The 25,148-nt window shown below is 37.6% G+C and overlaps 1 protein-coding gene across 1 annotated transcript; it reads left to right on the forward strand.

Moving 5' to 3' along the window:
- On the forward strand, nt 1-24,210 carry DNAJC15 (DnaJ heat shock protein family (Hsp40) member C15). Its single transcript, XM_035322321.1, has 6 exons — nt 1-161; nt 7,497-7,548; nt 9,465-9,538; nt 16,308-16,384; nt 20,680-20,750; nt 23,914-24,210. The coding sequence occupies exons 1-6, from the start codon at nt 60-62 to the stop codon at nt 23,982-23,984; spliced, it is 447 nt and encodes a 148-aa protein (XP_035178212.1). The 5' UTR covers nt 1-59; the 3' UTR covers nt 23,985-24,210.
- Nucleotides 24,211-25,148: the final 938 nt, after the last annotated feature.

The raw sequence follows: 25,148 nt of genomic DNA on the forward strand, positions 1-25,148 counted from the left end.
CGCGTTCCAGCTAGTTTGTCCGTTCGGGCGGCCCGTAGCGTGCCATCCCCGCCGCCATTATGGAGGGAGCCGGGGCCTCCTCCGAGGCCTTGCGTTATGCCGAGTACACCGGGGGCTCTACGGGTGCCGGCAAGGGCCAAACCCAGCGGGAGCGGGGGCTGGTGAGCGCGCGGCGGGGCAGGCACTGGGAGGGGGACAGGGACGGGCTCTGCCCGCACCGGGGGGCTTGGGTTCACGCTCATTAAATGCCTGTAAATACATGCTTGTGTCCGTGCGTCTGCCTCTATGAGTTTACTTTTTAATGCCGTTTTCTACATCATAGGTCTGTATATATGATATATAGGCCTCCATAACCTCCCTGTTCCTTGTTGCAGCAGTCCAGGAGCACGGTGTCTACAGCGGGAGTTGTTCTGTCGTGGTGTGCCCCGGGTTCTATGGAAGGGTTTTATGTTACTGGGTTCTGGGCTGTCACGACTTTCTCCTTGAAGTTTATTCTTTAGACAGGCCTTTTTTTTTGTGGAGAATGGTATTTTCAGCTTTAAGGGTTTCTTCTGGGGCTGTGGTCTTTGTGCTTCTGTCACAGGGATTTGTAGGATTAACACTTAAGTTTTAGTGGGAGCTGGAGAGTAATCCTGTAACAACTTCGAAGGTGAGTTAGGGCTTTAAACTGACATTACAGCAGAAGTGGGAAATGTTTCAGAATGGGCTTTGGTGCAGCCTAACACATGTCCCAGCACCCAGCCACCATGGTACCACCGGGACCAGCGCTGGTGTTCACGCGTTCAGGTTCAGAGGCTGTGAACAATAGCAAGTCTAAATGAAAATCCATGCAGTACTGTGGCCAGAACCTCATAGAAAAAAGGGAGGAAAGCTCACCCTTGAGTTTCCAGGCGCTAAGATACGTTTTTACATTTAACTGTAAATACTTTTTGAGGAATAATACGCATAAATTTGTTGTAAACTGTTAGCAAATGGTTGGCAATGGAGACTAATTTGTAGTTTGACTAGAACCTATTTCATGGTTTCATGTAAACAGTGGAGGAAGAGACAGGGTACATGCTTATTGGATTCCCAGCTAAAGAATTCAGAAGGAGGTCAAATTGTAAATAATTAAATGCAAAAGTGTTGCCAGACAAAGCAATTTTATTTATTTGTTACCGAACTCAAAGGTGTAGCAAGATCAACTGTAGCGTTGTGTGTCTATTCATTACCACATCCAGGGTCAACAAGGTCTTGCGGTAGTTTCACACTGATGTTTACATAAACTCTATCACACTGCGCCCACTCCCCCTCCTCAAACAATCAGGGGAAGAAAATATGATGAAAAAGGGCTTAAGGTTTGAGATAAGGGCAAGGAGATCACTCGCCAATTACCAGCACAGGCAAAACAGACTCAGCATAGGGAGATTAATAGATTTTATTCTTTATTACTAACAGATTAGAGCAGTGAGAAACTACAAGCAAACTAAAAACACCTGCCCCTCCTCTCCTCCCCATGTACCCTCTCCTACCTTGTCATTAAGATATTAAACAGGACCATTCCCAGGACAAACCCCTGACGGGCATTGCTTGTCACTGGCCTCCACCTGGACATGGAGCCATCGGCCACCACTCTCGGGGTGCAGCCTTCAAGCCAATTTCTTCTTCACTGAATGGTCCAGCCATCGAATCCATCTCTCTCCAATTTAGAGATCAGGATGTCATGTGGGACTGTGTCAAAGGCCTTACAGAAGTCCAGATAGATGACATCAGTTGGTCTTCCCTTGTCAACTGATGCACCTAACCCATTATAGAAGCCACCAAGTTGGTCAGGCACAGTTTGCTCTTGGTGAGGCCATGCCAACTCTCTCATATCCCCTCTTTGTCCTCCTGCATGTGCATTGACATTGCTTCCAGGAATATCTGTTCCATGACCTTCCCAGGCACCAAGGTGAGGCTTACAGGTCTGCAGTTCCCCAGGTCTTACTTTCTGCCCTTTTTAAAATGGGAGTGATGTTTCCCTTTTTCCAGTCACCAGGGACTTCATCCGACTGTGAGGATCTTTCAGATAAGATGGAGAGAGGCCAACTCCATCAGCCTGTTCCCTCGGGACCCTGGGCCCCACAGACTTATACCTGTTCAGTTCCATCAGGTGGTTTCGAACCTGCTTTTCACTTGTAGTGGGAAGGACTTTTCTCCCCCAGCAAAACCTCGCCCAGAGGCTCGTGGACTCAAGAGATGTGGGAAGCCTAACTGGCAGCAAAGACTGAAGCCAGAAGGTGCTGAGTACCTCAGCCTTCTCAATGTCTGTCATTACCAGTTCTCTTGTATCAGAGGGGACATGCTCTCTGGCCTTTCTATGGACCGAGAGAATCCCTTCCTGTTATTCTTTGCATCCCTTGTCAAGCTTGGTTCCATCCTTGGCTTTCCTGCCCCTGGCCCTGCACACCCAGACAGCATCCCTGTGCTCTTCCCAGGCCACGTGTCCCTGCTTCCCCTGCCTGTGCATTTCTTTCTTGCACCTCAGTCTGACCAGCAGAGCCTTGCTCAGCCATCCTAGTTGTTTGCCCTCCCTGCCCGCTTTCTTACACAGGGGGAGGGAGAGTTCTTGTGCTCTAAGGAAAGCATCCTTAAAAAGCCACCAGCGCTGGTCAGCTTCTTTGTCCCTAAGGACACTGTTCCAGGGGATCCCACCCACTAGGTCTTTAAACAGCTGGACGTTCACTCTTTGGAAGTTCAGGGTCCTGACTTTGCTCTTTGCCAGGCCTGTATTCTGTGAGACCACAAACTCAGCCAGGGCATGCTCACTACATCCCAGACTGCCTCCAGTCTTAACCTCTTTAATGAGTTCCTCTGCACTGGTGAGCACCAGGCCCAGCAACGCTTCTCTTCTGGTTGGGTTGTCTCATGCCTGGACCAGGAACTTATCTTCAAGGCACTCCGGGAGTCTCCTGGATTGCCCACAGCCTGCTGTGGGTTTCCCCAGCTCACAGGCAGGTGGGTGAAGTCCCAAATCAGATGAGAGCTTGTGAGCGTTCTGTTTTTAAACAGAAAAGAGAAAAATTGCTGTAAAATAGATGATAAAAAGTGACATGGAAATTGGGTGAGTATGCAGAGGAATATCCAGCTGAAATTACTTTTAATTTGCTATTGGAAAAGAAATTAAATTTTATAGGAAAGTAAGAGTGGATGCAAGGCATTAGGTTATGAAATCAAATCTGTTGCAGATAGTTTATGATATAAACCCAACATATCCGGCTCCATATAGAGCTGATTAGGTGGTTTGCTCTGAAACAGGCTTCTAATACACTGTAGCTACTCTTCTGAGGAGTAGAGGAAACCTTCTGCCTTCCATGCCAAATACAATAGTTTATTTCAGGCATTTTTATTTATTCTGAGTATTGTTTAATATTCAGAAATATTTTTGTATGCTTGGTTAATATACTTGTGAATCCTATTTCTTAGCAGCATGCAGCTGTTTAAAGAGAAAAAAAGGACTAATGAATTACTGTCCAGCCCATCAGAACAAATTATTATTTTCTCTGTGCTTTTTATTCCATTAGACTGTAGCTTTCTGTGGCCCAAAAAAGGAATACAGCTCTTGCTGTGTATCTGAAAGCTAATTGTGGGAAATGCAAAATATTTTTCATTTAACCAAGAAAGGTGTTTTCACTGATGATAGTAGAAGAACCAGAGTATAAAATCCAAACCCTGTTTAAGCAGGTATGTTTTGACATTTGTGAAGTTGGTTCTGGTAGCCTGTAGTCAAATGTAATAAAATTGTGTTGAAATTTTAAAACCATGCATTTGAAATTATGTGTGTTAGTTTAACTTTTTCCTGCTATTTTTCTTTCTATGGAAGAAAAAGCTGTAATGCTACGAGTTACAAAAGTTACCTTTTTGAGCACAGTTAAGTTAGCAGGGCACTGTGGATTAGGAATTTCCAGAAAGAATAACTTACTCTTCCCAGTTTCTTTTAAAAAAATAAAAGGTTTTGGAAAACTGTGTACTAAAAAAGGAGGCTATAGATTTCTATGCTAACAGCATATAAGGTATACCTCTGCATATATACTGTATGTTAGTTAATATGCTTTATCCTTTTTTGTTTGCCAAATGCTCTGATAAATCCGGGATTGCAATTGCCTTTCTAATGCCTATATTTCCTAATACATAATTCTCAAAAGAATAATAATAAAAAAAATCCAGGTGTTGCAGATTTAGCAAAACTTTGTTTTATTGTCTGTATTGAAGAGGGTTTGTTACTGAAAACTGAACTACATAGTAAAATTAAAATACTGAGATCAGCAGAATAGCACAGGGTTGATGACTTACCTTTGGGAGCTGATTCATTGAATCAAGAAAGGGACAGACTTTACTTTTTAATATTTCTTTATTTTTCCCTCTTGGATCTTTAAAGTATGCTCTCATATAAAAACCCACATATTTTAAATTTCTTAAACTTTTTTCTTTTTTTTTTTTTGGGGGGGGGGGGTGGCGGGGGAAGCCAATTCTGTCATAGTTGAAAGTCTTTTTTTTTTTTTGTGATGGTTTTTTTTGAGCCTTTGCATCTGAAATAGCAGGCATTTTCAAGCAGTGTGATCCAAAATGGTCATGGTGAAAGTTGTCTTAGCATGCCATAAATAAGCTGATCCCTTTCACATTGAGAATGAATTGTTTTCTTTAATATTGACAGGAAAAGAGTGCATTTAATTAAAGCTTTGCCCTCATTATAAGAATAAAATTTTGTGTTCCGTATTTCAATGCACCAGAGTAGCCTTGATTTATTCTTCTAAATAATCATCAGAGTTAAGTGAGCGTGGAAAAGGAATCTGAAGCAGACTGGACTTAAAGGATTTACTGGTTAGTACTTGAAGTTACCTCTGATTTTATGAGAGAGGCTGTGACAGTAAAAGATGAACCATGCCATCTTTCTTCCATTTATTTAAATTCAGTTTTTAAACCAATGTTTCTCAGCATTTTGGGTAGCTTTATCTCACCTGTAAATGTGGACAATCTTTCATGCCTCTCTGGCTTGATCTTCCCCTGCCTTTTAGCTACTTTTCTAGCTGGTCTTCAGATTCCTGCTGATTTCCTGCTGATCTTCCTTACAGTTTTTAACCTAGAGCTGCTGGAATGCTTTTTTCTTTTCCTTTCTTTTCCTTTCTTTTCCTTTCTTTTCCTTTCTTTTCCTTTCTTTTCCTTTCTTTTCCTTTCTTTTCCTTTCTTTTCCTTTCTTTTCCTTTCTTTTCCTTTTCCTTATCTGCTTTCCACTAGCTTTCCAGTAACTGTGAGTGTTTTCCACTGAGATTGCAATAATATACGCCAGTGGACGTGACTGACTCTATCAAAGGCCCTCAGGGATCTCTGCCCTGTGTTCCCAAACCACTCTGCAAAAACACTTAAGCAATGTCTGTGCTGAGCTGACAGGGCCCAGGTATTATTTATTAGCCTGGTCTCTGCTCTGCCTTTAACTGCAAGGAGGTGTCTCTTACCAGTGGCTGTGTACCTTGCTGTAAATTGCTGACATAAGCCACCTTCTTGGTGGCAAAGCAAGTATAACTTAATTTTGACAAGCACAGGCTAATAAATATTATTTTTTTTCCAATATGATCTATTTCACACATTGTTGGGCTCTTAATTGGCTGTAACCACTTAGCGAAAGATTCTCGCTGTCACTCTGAATGAGTTCTGGAAAGTCTGTACTGCATATAAATCTATGATCACAGAGCACACAACAATACGGGATTTCTATAGGGTTTTGATATTTCCAGAAACGTGGCAGTTGCTGCTTAGTCTCTAAACAGAGATCAGAAGAATTTCGTGGAAGGTTTTTGTATATTGAGAGCCTGGGAAAACCGATTTGTGAGAAGAAATGAAACAAATTTTAGTTTAGTGAGGAGATGAACTGTGTGCTTCACTGTTTTATTTCATCTGCCATTTAAGGCAGCATACTTACATTTTTTTCATGGTCTGAAGATGAAGGGAAATTTTGTGCAACTGAAAGGAACAACAGACACTAAACTACTATGTTATTTTTACATACTTATCGTTCAGAAATGATTGCTAATATCAAGACTTAAGGCTACACTGAAATGGAGAGTTAGACAAATAAAATGGGATAGACAGGTAGATGTTAAGTACTTCTGTACAAAACGCCCCCAGTCTTAACTTCAGAGCCCTAGCAGGATTCTAGCCCCTGATAGTCCAATTCTTGAAGGCTTTAAAACCTGTATTTCCCAACTCTTCCCTTCCTCTGTCTAGAAATAAGATTGGCTACAAAGAATTTTAGCCCTGGGGGTCTTAGTAGCGAAGGCTACATGGTTCCAGATCCTGTTACTAGGACGCTAACATTGAAATTTGGGCTTCCAGTCATGCTCATGGCTTTGTTGGTAGAAATCTTATAAACCAGTTTCTCGATAAATGCAGAAGTAATAGGAGCAGAAAGCCATACGTAGAAGAGTCAATCTGGTGATAAAAGCATTTTCACTGTACTTAACGTTTTGAGTTCCAACTAAACAGGCTTAATCTGGTTTCTTATGGTTCCTGGGAATAAGTTCAAGGCATTATTAAACTCTCGTGATAAAACAGGTAATGCCACAGATAACATAATTTCATTTTTTTTCAGAGGTTAAACGTAGGTTTTTCAGATGTGGATAGATACCCTGACACACCAGACGTGTGGTTGTGATGCTTGTTACCCTTCTTGAGTTCTGGAAAAGGTTGAGGAGTGAGTCAGTCCCTTCTTCAAGGTTTACTGCGTATTGTGTAGCTTCTTGTTCAATATCCTTCATAAGGGGCTTGACTTTCTTCAAACACTGTGTAGAAAAATATATACACCTTATCTGGGGTCTTTTGAGCTAGCAAAAGGTAGGAGTTACTAGTGAATCAGATGGTCAAGTCTTCTGGTGAGCGTGGTTCCAAGAGTCCAGTTAAGCAAATTTAAGCTGAAAATGAAAACTGTTTTAAGTCTGTTTACAAATATTTTTACTATAAGTTCAGACAGTGGTCGACGGTAAATAATGAGATATCCAGGCTCCGTGTGATGACTGTGGTGCTTCCATGACTCATCGAGTGAGAGATGGAAGACTTGACTGTTTGTGGCTACAGCTGTGGGATGTGATTTTTTTAAAAATTTTATTTTTTTGCTCCCCATGTTTTTGTAATAAACTAACACCTTCTGTTACGGCAAACATCACTTCAGACTGTGTTGAACTAGTCTGCACAAAAAAAAAGATCAGGTAATCCTGAGCAGCGCCTGCCTTATGTTTTTATTATTGCATATAGTAAGCTGTTAGTGTTTATTCACTGATATGCTAATGGATAGTTGCAAGTTAAACCTGAAGCATTGGGTTTGTGGGGCTGAAGTATAAAATCTGATGTAGCCTGTGGAACACAGATCCTTCTTTTATATTTCATATAAATTATATATGGCAGGCATAAGAAATACTTGCTGTTGAAGATGCCCATATTTCAAATTGAATTTGCAGTTTATTTTGTTTCCTGTTTTTCTGCTTTAGGCCAGATCTATGATAGCAGTTGGACTTGGCATTGCAACTGTTGCGTTTGCAGGTAAGCTGAATTTCTAGCAGGCTGTGGAACTGCTACCTGTCTGCTGCTTTTTTCAAACAGGTTAATGGAGTTTTTATGAATATTTATTTGGGGAAGGAGAAGTTGCCTGAGAGTGCTGTGGAGAATAGTGCCCAGTTGTAGCTCCTGTCCCTTCAAAATTCCCCGATACATTGTACTAAATTATTTTTGAAAAAGTCGCTGCTAGAGAAACATATTTTATGGGCAGCAGTGAAAAGGTTCTGCGTATTCTCTGTCTGCAAGATGTAACGTAAAATGATGACATTATACATGTGCACACACGCAAAGATATTGCAAGGAAGAGGTTTTTTAGTGCAGAAGTGTGCAGCAGGATCTTGTGGTGTGAAGGTGATGCTAGACAAATTCAAATAGAGAAAAATAAAAGGCTTTAGTGGCTACAATATGTTATCAGATTAAACTGTACCTATAATAGCTTGTTTGTTACCTGAACTATTTGTATTCAGACTTTGTTTTTCTGAAAAATGTATTCCAGTGTGAACACGGGCCATGGGCTTAACGTGATTTACATGCTGGTTTATTCAGATGGGATAACTGGTCTGTTCTGGTCCTGAAATACACATTGATATCCATTACTTCCAGGATGTAAAATCAGCCATGGTCAGCTATGTGCAAATGCATACACCAAGAATAGATGCACATAGATGAACAAATTGCGCTACAATTCAGCAGGTGTTTTGTGGGTACAGCTGCTTAATTAGGGGAAGGAAAGTCACGATCTTTGGTGATGTACACCTGTTAAGCTGGTTGTTACATGTGCTTGTATAGAAGCAGAAGAGGAGTACTTTTACAATTTCTTTTGGTGAGCTGAAGTAGTAGTGACAGCTAGCAATGAAGTGGTAACAGAAAGCTTTAAGAAGAAGGTGAGGTAGTATGTTATTTGTACATGATAGCGTTTCAGCAATGATACTCCAACAGTGGTTGTAACTCCTGTGTTAGCGTAGGCACAGACTTAAATGGCTAAAATAACCTATGGAGACATCCTGTATTTTAAGAATGAAAGCAAGATGTTATAAGAGTAAAGCGCAGACACGTTTGATACAATGCTTTTCCATTATGTATAATAGTATGTTATGTTGCTAATGAATGATTAATCAAAACAGAAATCTGGGGAAGGGAACCTTCCAGGGAAAACCTGCCAGTAATGCAATACAAAATTTGATTCTTAAGTTGGTAGACCCTCTTTGTGCTTCAGAGAATACAGCCTGATTTAGTTTGATGTAGCCTTTCTTAGCTATAGATGCTCACTGCCGTTTGGGAGTTGAATGGCTATGAATCCCAAAAGGCCTTCTCTTTGTAACCAGATAAAAAATGCAGTGCTTACAATATGTGATGAAGCGTACAACATCATGCCAAGAAGCACGTAGTATATAGATTTCTTTGGAAGACATAACCTTTGAACAGTATTTAATAAATAATGTTTATTGAAAGCTAAGGTTTCATATTTTGCTTTTCCTTAAAGTTCACAAAGGCAGATAACTTCATTTGTCATATTGAAATGCATTTAAATCTATTTATTTTGTGCGCAAGCACAAAGGACCTTTGCCATCTGTGACTGAGCTTTTATATTTAGTGTATTAAAATTCTCCTGCCCCCACTCCCAGTATAAAGATTGAAAAATGTAAACCACTGCAGGTTTATCACGGGATTTCTGCTGGGCAGGATCTAGAACCAGCTGGTGAGGAAGTATCTTGAAAAGCAGCAAAATGCAACAGTGCTGTACAGCAAATAAATGAAAAGACTAACAATGAAAAATGATTTTGGTTATTATTTTTTTTAATGAAAATTATTCTGTAAGCTGAGGAACAGATATCAGAGGCTATTTGTGTGTGTATATGTGAATGTTGATTATAAGTTCACCTAACTTCAATCTTTTTCAGGCCGTTATGCATTCCACCTTTGGAAGCCATTGGAGCAAGCAATTACAGAGACAACAAGGAAGATTTCAGCTTCTGTAAGTTTAGAGCTTATTTCATAATAGCTAAATAATTTTTAAAATCTAAGTATTTATAAAGGAGTCATTTTATGTTTGAACATGGTAAGTGCCAGCTAGATTTTTTTTCCCCCAGGGTGAGGGCGCTCCTTACTCTGTATGTTCTAGCATTTTACTTGGTATATTTTAAGTCTCTGTAGATGAAACTGTATCAAAAAATGTTTGTGAGATTTCATAAGCAATTCTGATTTTCCTGGTGACATTCTGTGTTTCAGAACTTTTTACTAGTAAGTTTTATAAGAAATTGTTGAAGTGGACTGTGAGAAGATAGCTAAATCCTAGCAATTACAAAGCATTGACCTGCAGTTTCATTTTAAGAAGCTAAAAAGGAACAAATTCAGTCATTTTTCTTACAGATAAACTTCCAGGAAAGGTTGCCAAAGAGATGGAGGAGCTTGTTTTCTTTCTTTGCAACTCACGTGTGAACAAGAAAACAAGCTCCTCCATCTCTTTGCACACAAGTTGTCTTTTTTGTTGTAGTTCCCCAGCTACAACATTGAACCAACATTCTGTTTTCTTTATTGCTCCATGTTTTAAAATAAAATAATGAAGAAGACAAATCAAAAGGTAGGCTGTTTTCTTTTTGGCTTCAATGACTACACTCTCATCTGGTAAATAAATAAATATGTTTAATTCCTGTTTGTTTAAAGTAATTCCTACTGAGGTAGGTGACTGATTATAGCAATTGATTCTTTCAAAGTTCAGTTTGTGAACACTTGTCCAAGATGGAAGTGGACAATTCCACCATTCCCCTTTTGATGTGTGAGCATGAGTGAATAATTATTGCAGATGATTATTTTCTGAAAAAAAACATACAGGCAGGATTTTTGAAGTGTTCCTTAACATTGCATGTATTTGTGAGGCCAGTTGCAATGTGGAGCTTGTCTATATACTGCATGTCAAGAATAGGCAGAAGCTAGAGGCCATATTTGTTTGCCTTCTCTACTTTGTGTTGATGTGCTGAAGGTGCAGGAATGATCAGTGCAAGCTTCCGGGGGAAGGAAAGACACTCAAAACATGGGCTGTCCTCTTAGGGCAGTTCCACACTTGTTCTTAATTGTGATGTGTATCAGCCAGAAATGGTGTGCCAGGATCAATTTTTGTTCTCTGCCCTTCTATTGCATTGTTGTTGTGAGACCAACACCAATTTCATTTTTCCTTTCTAAAGTCATTTTTGGAGAGATTCCCATGTTGCCTGCCAAAACAGCAGAGGGGACTTTAGGTACTGTAAATTAAATTGCTTTCATGTGAAGCAGATACAGTGTGACTACAACTAGCAAGCAGTAAGGACGTGGCTTCACCAGTGCTTCAGTCTTCATCCTCCTTCTCCAGAAGTTTTAGTCCAGCACTTCATCTATCCATATCTAACATTTGCATGCAAGAATGCAAGCTGTGACTCTTTAATACATTGAAATATGACACGCTACTGCATGGAGGGGTGCCTCTTCCTAGGAAACCGTACCCCTCAGAACCAGTATGTTGGCTGAGCCTGGCTCACCAGAGGTCGATTTCATTTTTACCTTAATGACTTTCACAGTCCTTCAGAATTCACCAACAACCCAGAGTACCTTCTGAATTCCCAGTGTTCCTGGAGTTGAGTTCTGTTTCTGCCTTCACATCCTGCCTTAAAGCCCAGAGTTGTACGTTGATCTCCGGTAGGGTGCTTCTCTTCTATTGCTGATAATAAAAATAGAAGTTTTCAATACGACATGAGATCTGCTGGATATACTAAAACTCTTTTCTGGTTTGCCATTAACTTCAGGTATTTGTTAACTGTATACTTGTGAAGGTAATGGCAATTTTTTTCTACTATCATAGTTCAAATTTAAGTCCCTTGTCTAATTCCAAAGGAAAGGTTATCTGTTCTCTATTACTCTACAGGTACAACTTTATTGGATTGTATATTTTCTGAGTTTTTTTTTTTTTTTTTCCTTAACAATCATTTCCTATTTCTAATTTGTCTGTAAAACAATTGAAAGAGAAAATACTACATACAAAGATTCTAGGTAAGTGCTTGTTGTCCAAACTTCTTATTTTAGTTGCTTCAGAGGATTTCGTTTGGGGGAATTTGAAGCTGCTGAATATAATCTATGGGTTAGCACTTTCATCATGTCTCTTTACAGTGTATTGCTCTCAAAACTGTGCTGACAATGGAAATCAAGCAGTTAGTACTTCTGCCTGTGTTTACTGGAAAAAGCACCTGGTATTCATTTTGTGTTTAGGCTTAGTGCTACTTTGCTGGTTTCCTGGAGTGTTTGGAGGCACCTAACTTGGTCACTGTAGTTTTCAGTGGTTATTCTAGTCTTCTAGAAACAAACCCTGTCCCTTGTAGCCTTCATTTTTGCGAGAACAGTGTGAAGCAGCTGCCTGTTGAAATGCTAGCTGGTTCTTTCTCTAAGCCCCTACTCTCCCTCCCCCCACATTTGCAGTTACTCTTTTTTTCCTCTTGTTAGCTATAGCTGCAGTGTTATCCTTTCTTCCTGCTCACTAATAAATTACTTACCTGAGGTCAAGTTGAGCAGTTACAAAGTGATCATTTAAAATGCCTGCTTGTTGGATCTTGAGTGTCTGACACTATTTATTTACCTAAATAACTAACATGTAGAGTCAACAATTCCACTCATCTTCTAGCCAAAAGGAGCAAGTAAAAGCAAGTAAAAAGTGTTACATTTTATTCTGAATTCCTACCTCTCATTTAGCTTTAACTTATGGCAATTAAATGTGTAGTCTTTTTAAGTATAAAGAGTAAATGCTGCTGTAATTTAGAAGTGAAATTTTCTACCATCTTTTTTTTTTTTCAGGGGAAGAAGACATAAGAGGGAACATTTTTTTTATTTCTTCTCTATAGCAAGTCCATCATAATGGTTTCCAGAGAAACGCTTTTTTTCTAAATCTATTTATTTTTAGCTTGAACCTTATTTTGTTACTTGTATCACTAATGCCAATGGCACTCTTTTGTTTGTCTGGGTAGTGTCTTCAATGTATTGCAAATGGAAGGTTCATGGTGCTAAGTAGTCACTTGTTTTTTCTTCCTCGGAGAGACCTTAATGCTATTAATCATAATGTTAATATTTTCTTACAAGAGTAAATAAAAATTATTTCAAGAGCGCTACTTTTTTTTAAATCAATGATACTTAGTATTCAGCTATAGAAAAGACAATTCTAGGCAAATTTGTTAAAATCCTCAAATTCCCCAACCCTGAAAATTGTGTTCCAGAAAACAATGATACCTTCTATAACACCTCATAGGAAATTTTTGCACTCATTTTCCCTTGTTTGATCCTTTTCTGCTCAGATGCATAGAGTTCTGAATTAAGAAGTAAGAGTAGCAATCATCCATCTTGTCGTACGTTGAAAATAAAGCTACCAGAGGCTAATACAATTTGCAGCCCATTTTATGTTAATCTCTATGATGATCTCAGCAAATTTTAGGTTACTTTATAACACAGCTTCTAAATAGCACATACATACTGTGTTTATCATCTTTTTCTGTGGGGGACTGTGTTGTTGGTGGACCAACACACAAGGTTATCAGAAAAAAACACCACCTTGTATAATATGATGTGATGTCTGGTTTCAGTTACGGAGTTTTGAATATCATTTATCTTGCATGGAAATAGTCATTATGCTTTCTCTGTGCTATTCCAGTAAAAGTATCTTGAAGACGTCACAGTCCAAATAAATTGGATTTTGTGAGAATTTACAAGAGTGAATACATGTTTGCAGAACAAGTCCAGCCATCTTCTATTTCACCCTCAACCTATTAATAGCATTTGTTCAGTAAGCAGAATTTGCTTATATAACTTACTAAACAGTAACAATATGCAAGGAAATGAAGTAAATTAAATGCAAGTTCCCCTGCCCCTCTCCATTAGGATGAAGAAACTGAGAGCTCATTTTAATGATTCTTCCAGTACAAAATTTTTCTGCAATAGCCAGAGATAATAAATAATAAAGTGTCTGGAACTGTCTACACATCAGAAAGTTCTCATAACAGAAAAATATCTGAGTATTTTTTCATTCACTGTAGTCATTACTTAGAAAAGAAAGCATTTTTTCTTAGTTTTAATTTGAATAGCGTGGAAAAGTTGTTTTATTTGGGAACTAGAAATTTGCCAAGGTGTTTCCTAAGATGAAGACTTGATGTTTCTTCCCCATATTCTAACCAAGAGGAACAGTGGCTTCGATGTCTAATTTCCTTCTGCTTTAAATTTTGTTTAGGTTCAATATTTTAATTTAAGAAATTGATTATTCTTGCCTTGTGCTTCATTTCTGAGAAGAAAATGCTCTTTCTTGATGCCCACTTGCACAGGCTGTTTTTGAAGGTTCCTATTTGTTTATGTGCCAAAGGACATAGACAACAGAATGTCTTTTTTGATTTCTCTTGGAAGTGAACCAAATCAAGGCTTCCTGAGGTTAGAACAGTGTCAAGGAAAAGTGATTTAAAAACATGAAAAAGTATTTCTGAATTTAAGCCTATAGCCATCTCTCTCCTTATTCCCTGATTTCAAATGAGCTATTTTAGATGAAATCTACCAAGAACAGAGAGGAGCTTTATTAGAGGGAATTCAAATATTGCTTTTCTGTACATGAATCAGTGTCCAATTGTATTAGAGCTGTATGCTAGGGTTGAAGAATTAACCTTTTCAGAAATCCATCTGTATTTAAGTTTCTTTGGAAGAAGCTCTGAAAAATATTTCACAGGGCATTAAAGCATGCTTTTTTCTTTTCTCCTGGCTGTAGTAATTCTTCAACGTCCTTGCAAATTTCTGGGCAGTTTTATCTCTTCAAGGATATTACCTGGTGACCATTAAGTCATTAGAATAATTTCCTCTTGGACTAGAGAAGCCATTTGTGTTCTCTGTGTATTACATACTGTAACCTCTAATGTTGCTGTGCACCATGACAGACCTGCTTTGTATTACCCTATAGCTGTCGCAGTGGTTCTGCAACAGATTTTTGTTGTAGGCATGGCATGTCTGCAGTTGCTTTGATTTTGATAACCGAAGTGTTGCAGTGGTGGTAATTTCATGTATGTTTTGAGTGGGGTGGGAAGAAGAAAAGTAAGATGTGCTACAGATCATAGCAGCTCAAAAAAAGTTGACAAATATATATATATATATTATATCTTTTCTGTGGCTGTGTGAAACTTCCTGGCTACACGAGGGAATTGTTGCCTTCAGAGACATTCTGTACCGGTAGCAATAGGTGATTATTTCTGAACCATGCTTTTGGGTGAATGTTGTTCCTAACCTTAATTAAAGGCTTTATTTAGCTATCATAGACAGAGCCTTATAAATGCTTTAATGCATTTGAAATTACTTGAGAAAGAGTATGTATAAATGTAAGGCAAAATTCTCACCGGATATGAATGGATATATTTAGTGTAGCTAGTGAGAAAAGTGTTTTATTAAGGGCCAGGCACACGTTTACTTGGGGGTAAAAGGAACATTTAAAAATAATCTCAGCTCTCAGACCAGACTTCGCTTTGATAGCAGCAAAGGCAGCTTATTTTTCCCTAGTTGATAGGTTTATGCACTGAGGAAAAAAAACTTCAGTCTTGTTGAGTACAGATTCAATTGGCACTGTGTGCCAATTCCCAAAGGCAGGCTGTCTTGGAGCTATGACTGTTGCCTCTGGGACTGTTATTTGTATAGCAGTGGGCTATTCCTAATTCTAATGTAAGAAACATTTGCGTTGAGGAAATCGTTGCTAACCATCCTTGTGGTTCACTTACTATTTAAAAATTTATTTAAAAATGTATTTGCAGTTGACAAGTATACTTTCAACCTATTCCCTATGACAATTAATTGTTGCAATGATTTACTCTCTATCTCTTCTTTAATGTTCTTTTCCATTTTTTTTCTTACTTTTGTCTTAAAACAGTGGCTGAAGTCGCACATGCCAGTGAGCTTTTAATGAAAAACTAACCCCAAATCCCGTTTCTAATCTTCATCAGTCGTTAATGTATAGGGAAGGATATAAAGGCAAAAGCTGGCTAGGGTTTTCCCATGTACTCTGCTACTTTCCAGTGTTCTCCAGCACAGTGATTTCCTGAAATAGAGCTTGCAGTTTTATGCTAAACCTTTTCTTTTTTCATTTTTTCTTTTGTTGTTGTCGTGTTTGTTTTTTCCAGGATTCCTTCAAAGAATTCTTTGATATATCTTTTTAAGTAACATTGATTCATATAAAAAAAAAAAAGACTCTTCATCGTTTTATTATATTTATCATTCTTATATTATAGCTTTTACCTACTTTCTTTGTAGAAATATGTGGAATTCAGAGTGACCATCCATAATTCTTTGGATGCCAGAATGTTGTGACTCTTGCCATTTTCAATCTCAGTGCTACCAGTGCTATTCTAAACAATTTTCCTCCTTTCTCTTCCCTGTCTCCCCAAATACAGGCAGTGTACCACTTTATACTAGCATGTACTTTGATTCTGGACTGTTTTGCCTGAAGGCAGGATTTTAATGGTTGTAGCTATTAATATCTTCTATTAGTAGTTGAAGATTGTAAAAATACAGATAGCTATTTTTAAGTTGGCTTTTGTAAGTGTTAACACCCAGGAGAAGTCCTTTCACATTATCTGGTTTCTACTCGTTCCATGTCTTCAAAATAAATTATAGATGAATGTTATGCTCTGACTGGGGTCAAATAAATAGGATTTAGGTCCTAGCACCTTGTAGATGAAACTAATTATTGCTTGTTTTGCCTTTTTTCTTCTTAGAGCCTTTCATCCTACTATAAAGGAGGATTTGAACAGAACATGAGTAGGCGAGAAGCAAGTCTTATTTTAGGTGTAAGGTAGGTGTGTTGCATTAATGTGTTTTTGTTTGGCGAGTATTGAATGAAGAAAATGCATGTTGCAAGAATGTGGAATACTCTGGCCAAAATCGTATTACTATTTTTTTAATGACATCTAATGGCTTAAACCATTCCAATATTCTGCTTAAGCTAGAAAGCAAAGAATAAAATAGTGATGGAACATGTGACTTAGGTTTGGCTTGAAGATATGGTAACATACTGCATTGGAGAATTAGTGCTCTTAAAATTATCAGAATAGCACAGACTGTGCTAATTAGAGTGATCACATGGCTTGGTTTCCAGTAAAAAACTTTGGTATGAGCAATATTGTAGATTATATTGATAAACAAGGAAAACAAATCAATTTTGCTCTTTTTTTTTTTTTTTGTCAATAATTCTTTTCTTCTCCCTACTCTTCAATTTGTATGGATTAAGAGTTTACAGCATACTCCAAACAATGTATTTTTGAGAGACTTGTCATTTTAGAATGAGTCTTTTCCAGGCTGAGGAATCAGTGGATTTTCGAGCAGATTTTTTTTCTTCAGAAACGTGGATGGCCAACGGTAGCACATGCTTTAGCATTTTCTGTAAAGCAAATGGTGAGTTTAAAGGCTCTCCAGGTGAGAGGGGCTGATCTGACTTTAGGTAGTAGGTGGCCTGTTTCTAGTTTAGAATACTTCTGAATCTTAAGATTAGGAAAAAATAAAGAGCGTATTTTTAATTATCTCCAGAAGAAATTACTTCAGGTAGTGAAAACTGAGACTTAGAATCTTGTTTGTGTGTTTTTTGTGTTTACTTTTAACATAATGGAAATTATGGAGATGTAGCATTCATTTCAAGAATTTGTAAAATAAAAAACTACATTTGAAACATTTTATGCTTGAACACTGAACAGGAGATTTATATGAATGCTATTCAGAAATAGTTCCTATGACCTTTATGTCTGATAATGTATTTACATTTTCACTTACTTTATAAGGGCAGATTCGGTCATGTTGCAGAGTAGCACACTGCAGCTCATTAAAGTCTGTTTACAGTGGTAATGCTTAGTCTGAACACTGCTCATGTACATGCCTGAAGTTTCTTCACGTCTGAAGTCAGTCCCTTGTTAATTTTTTATTTTAATAGCTTGAGTCTGCACAGGGCACAGTGACACTGCTAGATGTGTTTAGGCTCAGGCTTGCAAATACCATTCTTAATCAGATATAAAGAATGTTCCTGACGTTTAAAGAATTGAGCCTTTGTGTAGCTGCATGGCTAATACCTTTATAGGAAGCTTTCACATTGTTTGAAAACATCTTCATAGACCAGTTTTAACTCGGTTTACTGTATTGCATGTATAAAGGTGACATTTAAAAAAAAAGTGTGTTTTAAAGTATTATGGAAACTGCCAAGCTATGCATAAACTAGATTTTGTCTGGGCATTGATCTTATTTCTGTAGCTTTTGTCTTTGTCTCCACTTCCAAGTCATTTGGGGGCAGAGACCTTGTACATTATTTTAAGTGCTCAGTATGTCTGTGGGCACTCTGTAATTAAAGAGGCATGATAAAGGTGAACATATAATGACAGCTTTTACATTTCAAATACATTGGCTCTTTACACATTCTAGATATACTCCAGTAACCATTTTCTAAGATTGCAAGGCTTTTGACAGAAACATGTATGTGCATTGTTTGTATTTAAACGTATCCAAAGCTACAGAGTACTGTACTAAAAATACCAACTCTTTTCAAGTTTTATTGTTCTGAAGCAGAACCGATTACTGAAATTCAGTACAACATGGCAATAATTTTTAACAGCTATATACCCTCTAGGAGGAACTGCTAGTGGGAGAGATGGGAAAATGTCTGAGATGAGATAGGAAGTGAAAATGTTAGGAGTGTTATCCAAACGTTAGATTTGCCAGTATAAAGTAATTTTGTCTATGGATGTCGTAAGTAGTAATGGCTTACTACTATCAAATCACTGATGCTGAATTTCTGAAGTTAGAAAATGTCTGATGAAAATTGTAGGCTAAAATTCTAGATAAAAATTAATAAAATTATCTATATCATACAGTTTCTTCCACAGAATGAGATGCAAAATATTTCTTTCCAAATAAAGTGTTTGTTACTGTACAAAATTAATTATAATATGCGTTAGTTGAAAATGTTTGTTGTGATTTTTAAAACATGAATGACTTAACCTTTTTTTAAAAAAGCTGTTACATAAAAGAACATACACTACGTAAACGATTTAGTTTATTTAAGGTTTGGTAGTTATTCTTTTTTTTCCTTGTGTTTTATTTCTCATTATAAACACACTTATGTTGTATGATTGTAAGGCCACTCAAGTTGAGAGAGACCTCAGGAGGTCTTTAGTCATCTCTGTTGCTCAAAACAAGGTTGCTCAGCTCTTTACCCAGAGGGTCTTCAAAGATGCTCTGGGCAACCTGTGTCACTGTTGGGCTGTCCTGGTTGAGCAGAAAGCATCGTGTCCAGTCCAAACCTCTCATCTCACTTTTTGTCCATTTTCTCTCACCATCCCACCAGGAGTCCCGGTGGCAGGCCTGGACCTGTACTCTTCCCTGTCTCTGTGTAGGCACCGAGGGGCTGTTTCTTCTAGGCTGAACAAGCCCCATTCCCCAAGCCCCTTCTCACAAGACAAATGCTCCAGCCCCAGAGCAAGGTGGGGCCTGTCCTGAACCCGCTCTGGTTGTTCCATGTATGCTCTGTGCAAGGGTGCAGCATCTGGATGCGACAGAATCATAGAAACACAAGGTTGGAAAGAACCTACAAGATCATTTAGTCCAACTGTCCTCCTATCACCAATACTACCCACTAAGCTACTAGATCGTATCTCCTAGCAGCTTGTCAAGATGTTCCTTGAACACCGTGAGAGATGGTGACTCTACCACCTCCCAGGGCAGGTTGTTCAGTGCCTGACCACTCTGAGAGATAAAGTTTTTCCTGATATCTAATCTAAATCTCCCCAGGCACAACTTGTGGCCATTTCCTTGAGTCCTATCATTAATTATCTGGGAGAAGAGGCTGACCCCCTCCTCATCACAACCTCCCTTCAGGAAGTTGTAGAGTGTGATGAGGTCTCCCCTGAGCCTCCCCTTCTCCAGACTAAACACTAAACTGTGTGATTTTCCATAATATGCAGCAGCAACTTTTCCAGTTAGCCATTTGAATTTCTAAACATGCTATATCAACTTACCTTTATATTATTGTGATATAAAACTATTATTACAATATTAAGCAACAGATGGACAAATAAAAATATGGGTATCTTATTTTTAGTTATCTGATAATAAATCATTTTTATAGTTTTAAGTGCTTCACCCTCTGGTTAATTCTTACTTTCTGGATTATTTTGTTCCACTGAAATGTTCTTTTCTTACACACTTCTGTGAACTATTTTTGTAACATACACTAATTTCCCTGTGACAGAGTAATAATTTGAGGTTGTTTACCTCGGGAGCATAGTTAGGCTGATACCTTGCGTTCAGACCGTATCTACAAAAAGATTAATTGAATCATCACTGATTAAGAAGCTACCTGAAGTGGAAAATATTGCTTCGTTTCTGCATGCTAACAAATTACGAAAAACTAAACCATTTAAACTGTCCTTTTGCATACCAGAGACTACTGTGCTGGCATACTGCATCCATAAGTGGTTATTTGTCTGGTAAGGTACATATTTAATTTAGTTGAAGTACATATTTTATGTATCTGTCATTGAAGAAAACAACATTATGTAGCTCTTGTAAATCAACATGTCCCTAAATGCAATGTATTGAACAGCTTTGCAAAAATAACAAATATATTTTTTTACCAGGCTCCAACAGAGAGTATTTATAGCAACTATAAAAATATTTACAGTAGAAAAAATATGATAATATTTAATATTCGTTGTTTTGTCATTGGTCATATAAATACCTCTTTTCTAGGAGGAAAAAATATTTTTTCTGCATCTGATGATAAGAATACCAACTAGATACACCTAAAGCTGCCTTTTTTTTTTTTTTTTCCTGAATTATGTATTTTAAATCACTGTGGGTGTATTGGGTTTAAAAAAAAGAAAAAGGATGAAGGATGTTTGTATGTGTCAAATACACAGGCTTTTTTAAAAACGTCCTTCTCAGTATCTTGCATGTCTCTTGTTGTTTCCTCAAAGGTGCAATTTTATGTTTCGTCCACAAGATGGTGAAAATCTCAAGTTTTAATTATTTTTGAAGCCAGTATAAACTGTTAATTTATAGCCTGAATGCAGTGGCATTTATAGTAAGCACTTCAATTTATTTTTGCAGTCCATCTGCTGGCAAGGCCAAAATCAGAACAGCCCATAGAAGAATCATGATTTTGAATCATCCTGATAAAGGTAAGTAATTCTTTTTTCTTTTTCTTTTTCTTTTTCTTTTTCTTTTTCTTTTTCTTTTTCTTTTTTTTTCAATCAAAGCTGGAAAGGCAGAGGCTTAAATGAGATCTCTTCAGTTTACTGATTGTATAAAGAGCCACGCTGTATGAAGTTTATTTATAGACTTAAGCTTCTGTGCATTTTATCTCAGATAAACTAGACTGATTTCCAGACTTTATGAACTACATCTTTAGTAAGTTGCTCAGATAAAACTATGAGCTTGTGTACCGTGTACCGGTGCTCCACACTGGTTTACAAGAAGAAGGAAAAAAAAAAAAAAAAAAAAAAAGAACCCTTCTGCAAAATAAGGAAAAATGAGCTACAACATTTTTATATTAAATTCCTGTTCCTGTTTTGAAATGGGATGGGCCAGTCACATGTACAAAAGTAACTTTTCGTGGGGAAATGTTCTGCAGGCAGTAGGTATATCATTTACGAATTTTAGACTTCCTTGAATTTACTTGGAAAAAAATGTAAGGCTGGGCACTGTTGCTTTACTGACCAGGTTTTTAATGTAAATTTATCTTACAGAAAGGCTATTATTATAACTTTAACTACACTACAGCTGGTTGAGAAAGAAAGCCCATATGTTCATTGCTGTTTCGACTTTAAAATAACAGATGGTGAAGAGTTGCATTGTATTTCAGAAGTCAAAAGGGGAAATCAGAGGGTTTTTTTTACATCTTTTTGACAGAATTACAGGGCTCCCTGCCTGCACCCCATTTTAAGAAAAAGGGAAAAATAACTGACCACTGGCCATGTAAAGCGTTTAGTCAATGCTTTTCTTTAATGTCTGTGTCCCTCAATTTAATTCTGAAGTTTTCCTGCTTATTTGATGTCATGCTTTCACTCTTTACACTTTTTTTTAATGTACAAGCTGCTTAAATATAATTTCTAATTTATCTTTTGCATTTTTAATAAATGATGATGGTCAAAGGCCTCTTAACCACTAGAGTACCCAGGAGGTCAAAAGATTTAAATAATACATTTCAAAGTCTTATTGTAGCAGTATTCAGAGACTTGAGCCAGAACCATGAATCTCCATGTGGGTATTGAGTAGCCCTAAGGAGGCAGTTCCTGTTACGAAGATCATACATTTTAACCGACCGACGGCTCTTACAGCATAATGCACCTGCAGCTGGACACAATGCAGGTTTCGATGGATGTAGTGAGGGCTCCTGTGCACTATTAGGATGGAGCGTTTTCACAGCAGGAGCACCAGTTGAAGGGATTTGTGCCTCCTTGCTGCCCCTGCAGCTCTCCTGGCATGACCAAAAAGAAAAACGTTTTCTAATGTCTTCAGCTGCAGAGCTAAGGCCTCGAGTGATATTGAACGTATGGCATCACTGAGAGATTTTTTTGTGCATGTATGTATCTTGATTTCTTCTGGCTCTGGTAGCACAGATGTTCTTTTAAAAATAAATATCCAGAATTAGAGTGTTATTCCAAAATAATGTTTTACCAGCTGGAGTTGTTTGAAGAAAGGGCAGTAATACAGATTTTAAAAGTTACATGCTATCTGAGACTCAAAACGTTGAAGAGAACATGATTAGAAATAAATAAGAAATATATAGAAGTTTGCATAATAACATCCCCAGTGAGCAGTACTAAAATGGTTGCTTATTAACCTTTACTTAGTTCAGTTTAAAAGTGTTTTTATGTTTATATATTGTATGTTATTTTTTATCAGTTAATAATTTTATGAGAGAATACTTGCTGACAGAAACAGAGGAAGAGATAAGTCTTTTGGACTTGCCTTAATTATAAACAAACACTTAGGCAATCATGAAATTGAATTTTCTCTCATTGGAGGGCTACAAAATTAATATGACACTCAAGGATGTAAATGTAGTGAAAACACTTCTAGCAGATTGGAATTTAAGATCCTGCACTGTAGATATGTAGTAAACCAAAGACAAAGATAAAAGGCAAAGTTAAAAATTATTTTGGATACCTTGTTTATTGCAGTTTATAGTCTTTACTGTTTTATTTTCTTGTCTACTCTTTGAAAGAAGCAATACTCAACCAATGTAGCAAATCCTGGGTAGAAAGACAATTCTTTTATCATTATTACTTTTAGTTTTAGTTTTTAGTTTTTATATTTCAATTCTCTACCCTTCCCTGTCCTGCCTCACTTCGCTCAAATGTGTTTTAGCAATTAGGACTACATTCAAACAAAACCAAAACATGAACAAGAGACTTGAGCTCCATTATTTTTTTCACTTGTTTTATTAGACCATGAACTGAATTTATAATAATCTGAATTGCTGCAGGAATGGCTTTTTGTTTTTGCTTACACATGTTTACTGCTACTTCTTCTCTGTTTCTTCAGTCACTGTCTTTTATGATGAATGAAAAATTATGATTGAACAGATGCCTTGGAAAAGGCTGTTCAATGTGCTGAATAGTACTGCTGGAATCACATTTTTACGTTAAAAAAATATAGGTGTATTCTAGTAAATGGTAAGTTACTGATACAGACCTTGTAATGCTGTTTTCAGTGACTGTAGGCAGATGGTTGGCACTCAGGGGGAGAGTAAAAAAACAAACACAAAAAGACTGCTGAACTGTAATCAAATTGTTAGATGGAGCGTAAAGCAATGACAGTGTTCAGGACTAGAAGTTAGAAGGCATACCATGTTTAAATAGCTTTAATGTGACAGTTTCTGCCTGGTAATTCTGGGCATCTAGAATAGCAGAGGCTTGGTGTGTGTGTGTGCACATGCTTAATGATTTTGTTAAAATTATTTATAAAATTTTGCCTCTTAGTTTTTGGGGTGGGTTGGCATAATAGCTATTAGCTTTAGATGAATGTTCAAGACAGCTGACCTTGCATACATTTGCAGCAAAACTGCACTGCAAGTCTAACTCACACCAGTGTGAAATGATTTTAGATTTCAGACTTGTTTCCAAGACAAATTGTTTAGCTTTATTCTTCAGTGACTTCAGTTTTGATTACATTCTTCATGTTCCCTTATCAATTAGTTTTCTTCATATCAGTGTCATTTTTTTAATCAGTTGTAAGAAAAGGATCTACTTAGGAAGGGGAGCTAATAAAAGCAAGTAATAAGGGGATGCTGTAAGTGAAGCGGTTGATACTGATGTTGATACTTCTTTTTCTTCTCAGGTGGATCACCTTACTTAGCAACAAAAATAAATGAAGCAAAAGACTTGCTGGAATCCAGTGCCAAAAATTGAAATCCTTCCATCAAAGGAGATCCAAAAAAAAAAAAAAAGAAAAAGAAAAAAAAAAGAATCAACTTTTACACGTCTTTCTGTGGAAGATTCAATAGATACATTGTGTGCAACTACAAGTACATCTACTTGTTCTGCATGGTTTCTTAACACTGCACTGAATGTTTATATTTATTGTCAGAATTAAAGGTGTAAGACTATTTAAAAGCAAACAATTCTATTACAGTTACGTTTAAGATTTAGTGTATTTTTTACTGAATTATGGTAAGTTACAAGCTTTGAAAATTCTCTTAATGTGTTTTTCGTCTGAAGTAGTTATTTATATTAAACTCTTAGACCTACTTAAAATTGGAAGAGATCTTAAATATAGACTTTTCCTTCATTGTTGAAGACAACTGTTGTGAGAAAATCCATGACAGTGCGTTTGGTCACTGGAAGCGTAACAGACCCCATACGGCAAGTTTTCATCAATACCTAACAAATGAATCCATTTCTCTCTGAAATAGTAGGGTTTATTGATGAGTGCAGTTTCAGAGGTGCTACTCAGGGGAGGGGATGAGTAATGGAACTGGGGTTGTTTAGTCTGGGGAAGAGGAAGGTTCAGGGGAGACCTTATTACTCTCTACAGCTACCTGAAGGGAAGGTGTGGGGAGCTGGGGGTCGGCCTCTTCTCACAGGTAACCAGTGATAGGACTAGAGGGAATGGCCTCAAGTTGTGCCAGGGGAGGTTCAGGTTGGAAATGAGGAGACATTTCTTCTCAGAAAGAGCAGTCAGGCACTGGGACGGGTTGCCCAGGGAGGTGGTGGAGTCCTTGGGGGTGTTCAAGGAAAGGTTGGACGTGGTTCTTAGGGACATGGTTTAGTGGGTGTCACTGGTGGTAGGGTGATGGTTGGATCAGATGATCTTGGAGGTCTTGTCCAACCCTAATGATTCTGTGATTTAATGGGAGTACAGACTGTACTTTCCACTAGCTTTATATATGGGGCTTAGATGTGAAGGAAGACTCTATGTTTTGGTTAGTTCTTTTGCATATTAAAAAAAAAAAAATCCTTGTAAATGTCATATAATTATTGGAACATAGTTTTATTTGAATTTGCAGAGGGCATTAAGTCTGTAGAAGCCGGGGTACTATGGGGGTTTGTTTTCATGGCAGTGGAAGTGAAGGA

The sequence above is a fragment of the Oxyura jamaicensis genome, chromosome 1 (genome assembly GCF_011077185.1).
Source record: "Oxyura jamaicensis isolate SHBP4307 breed ruddy duck chromosome 1, BPBGC_Ojam_1.0, whole genome shotgun sequence".
NCBI classification, from domain to species: Eukaryota; Metazoa; Chordata; class Aves; order Anseriformes; family Anatidae; genus Oxyura; species Oxyura jamaicensis.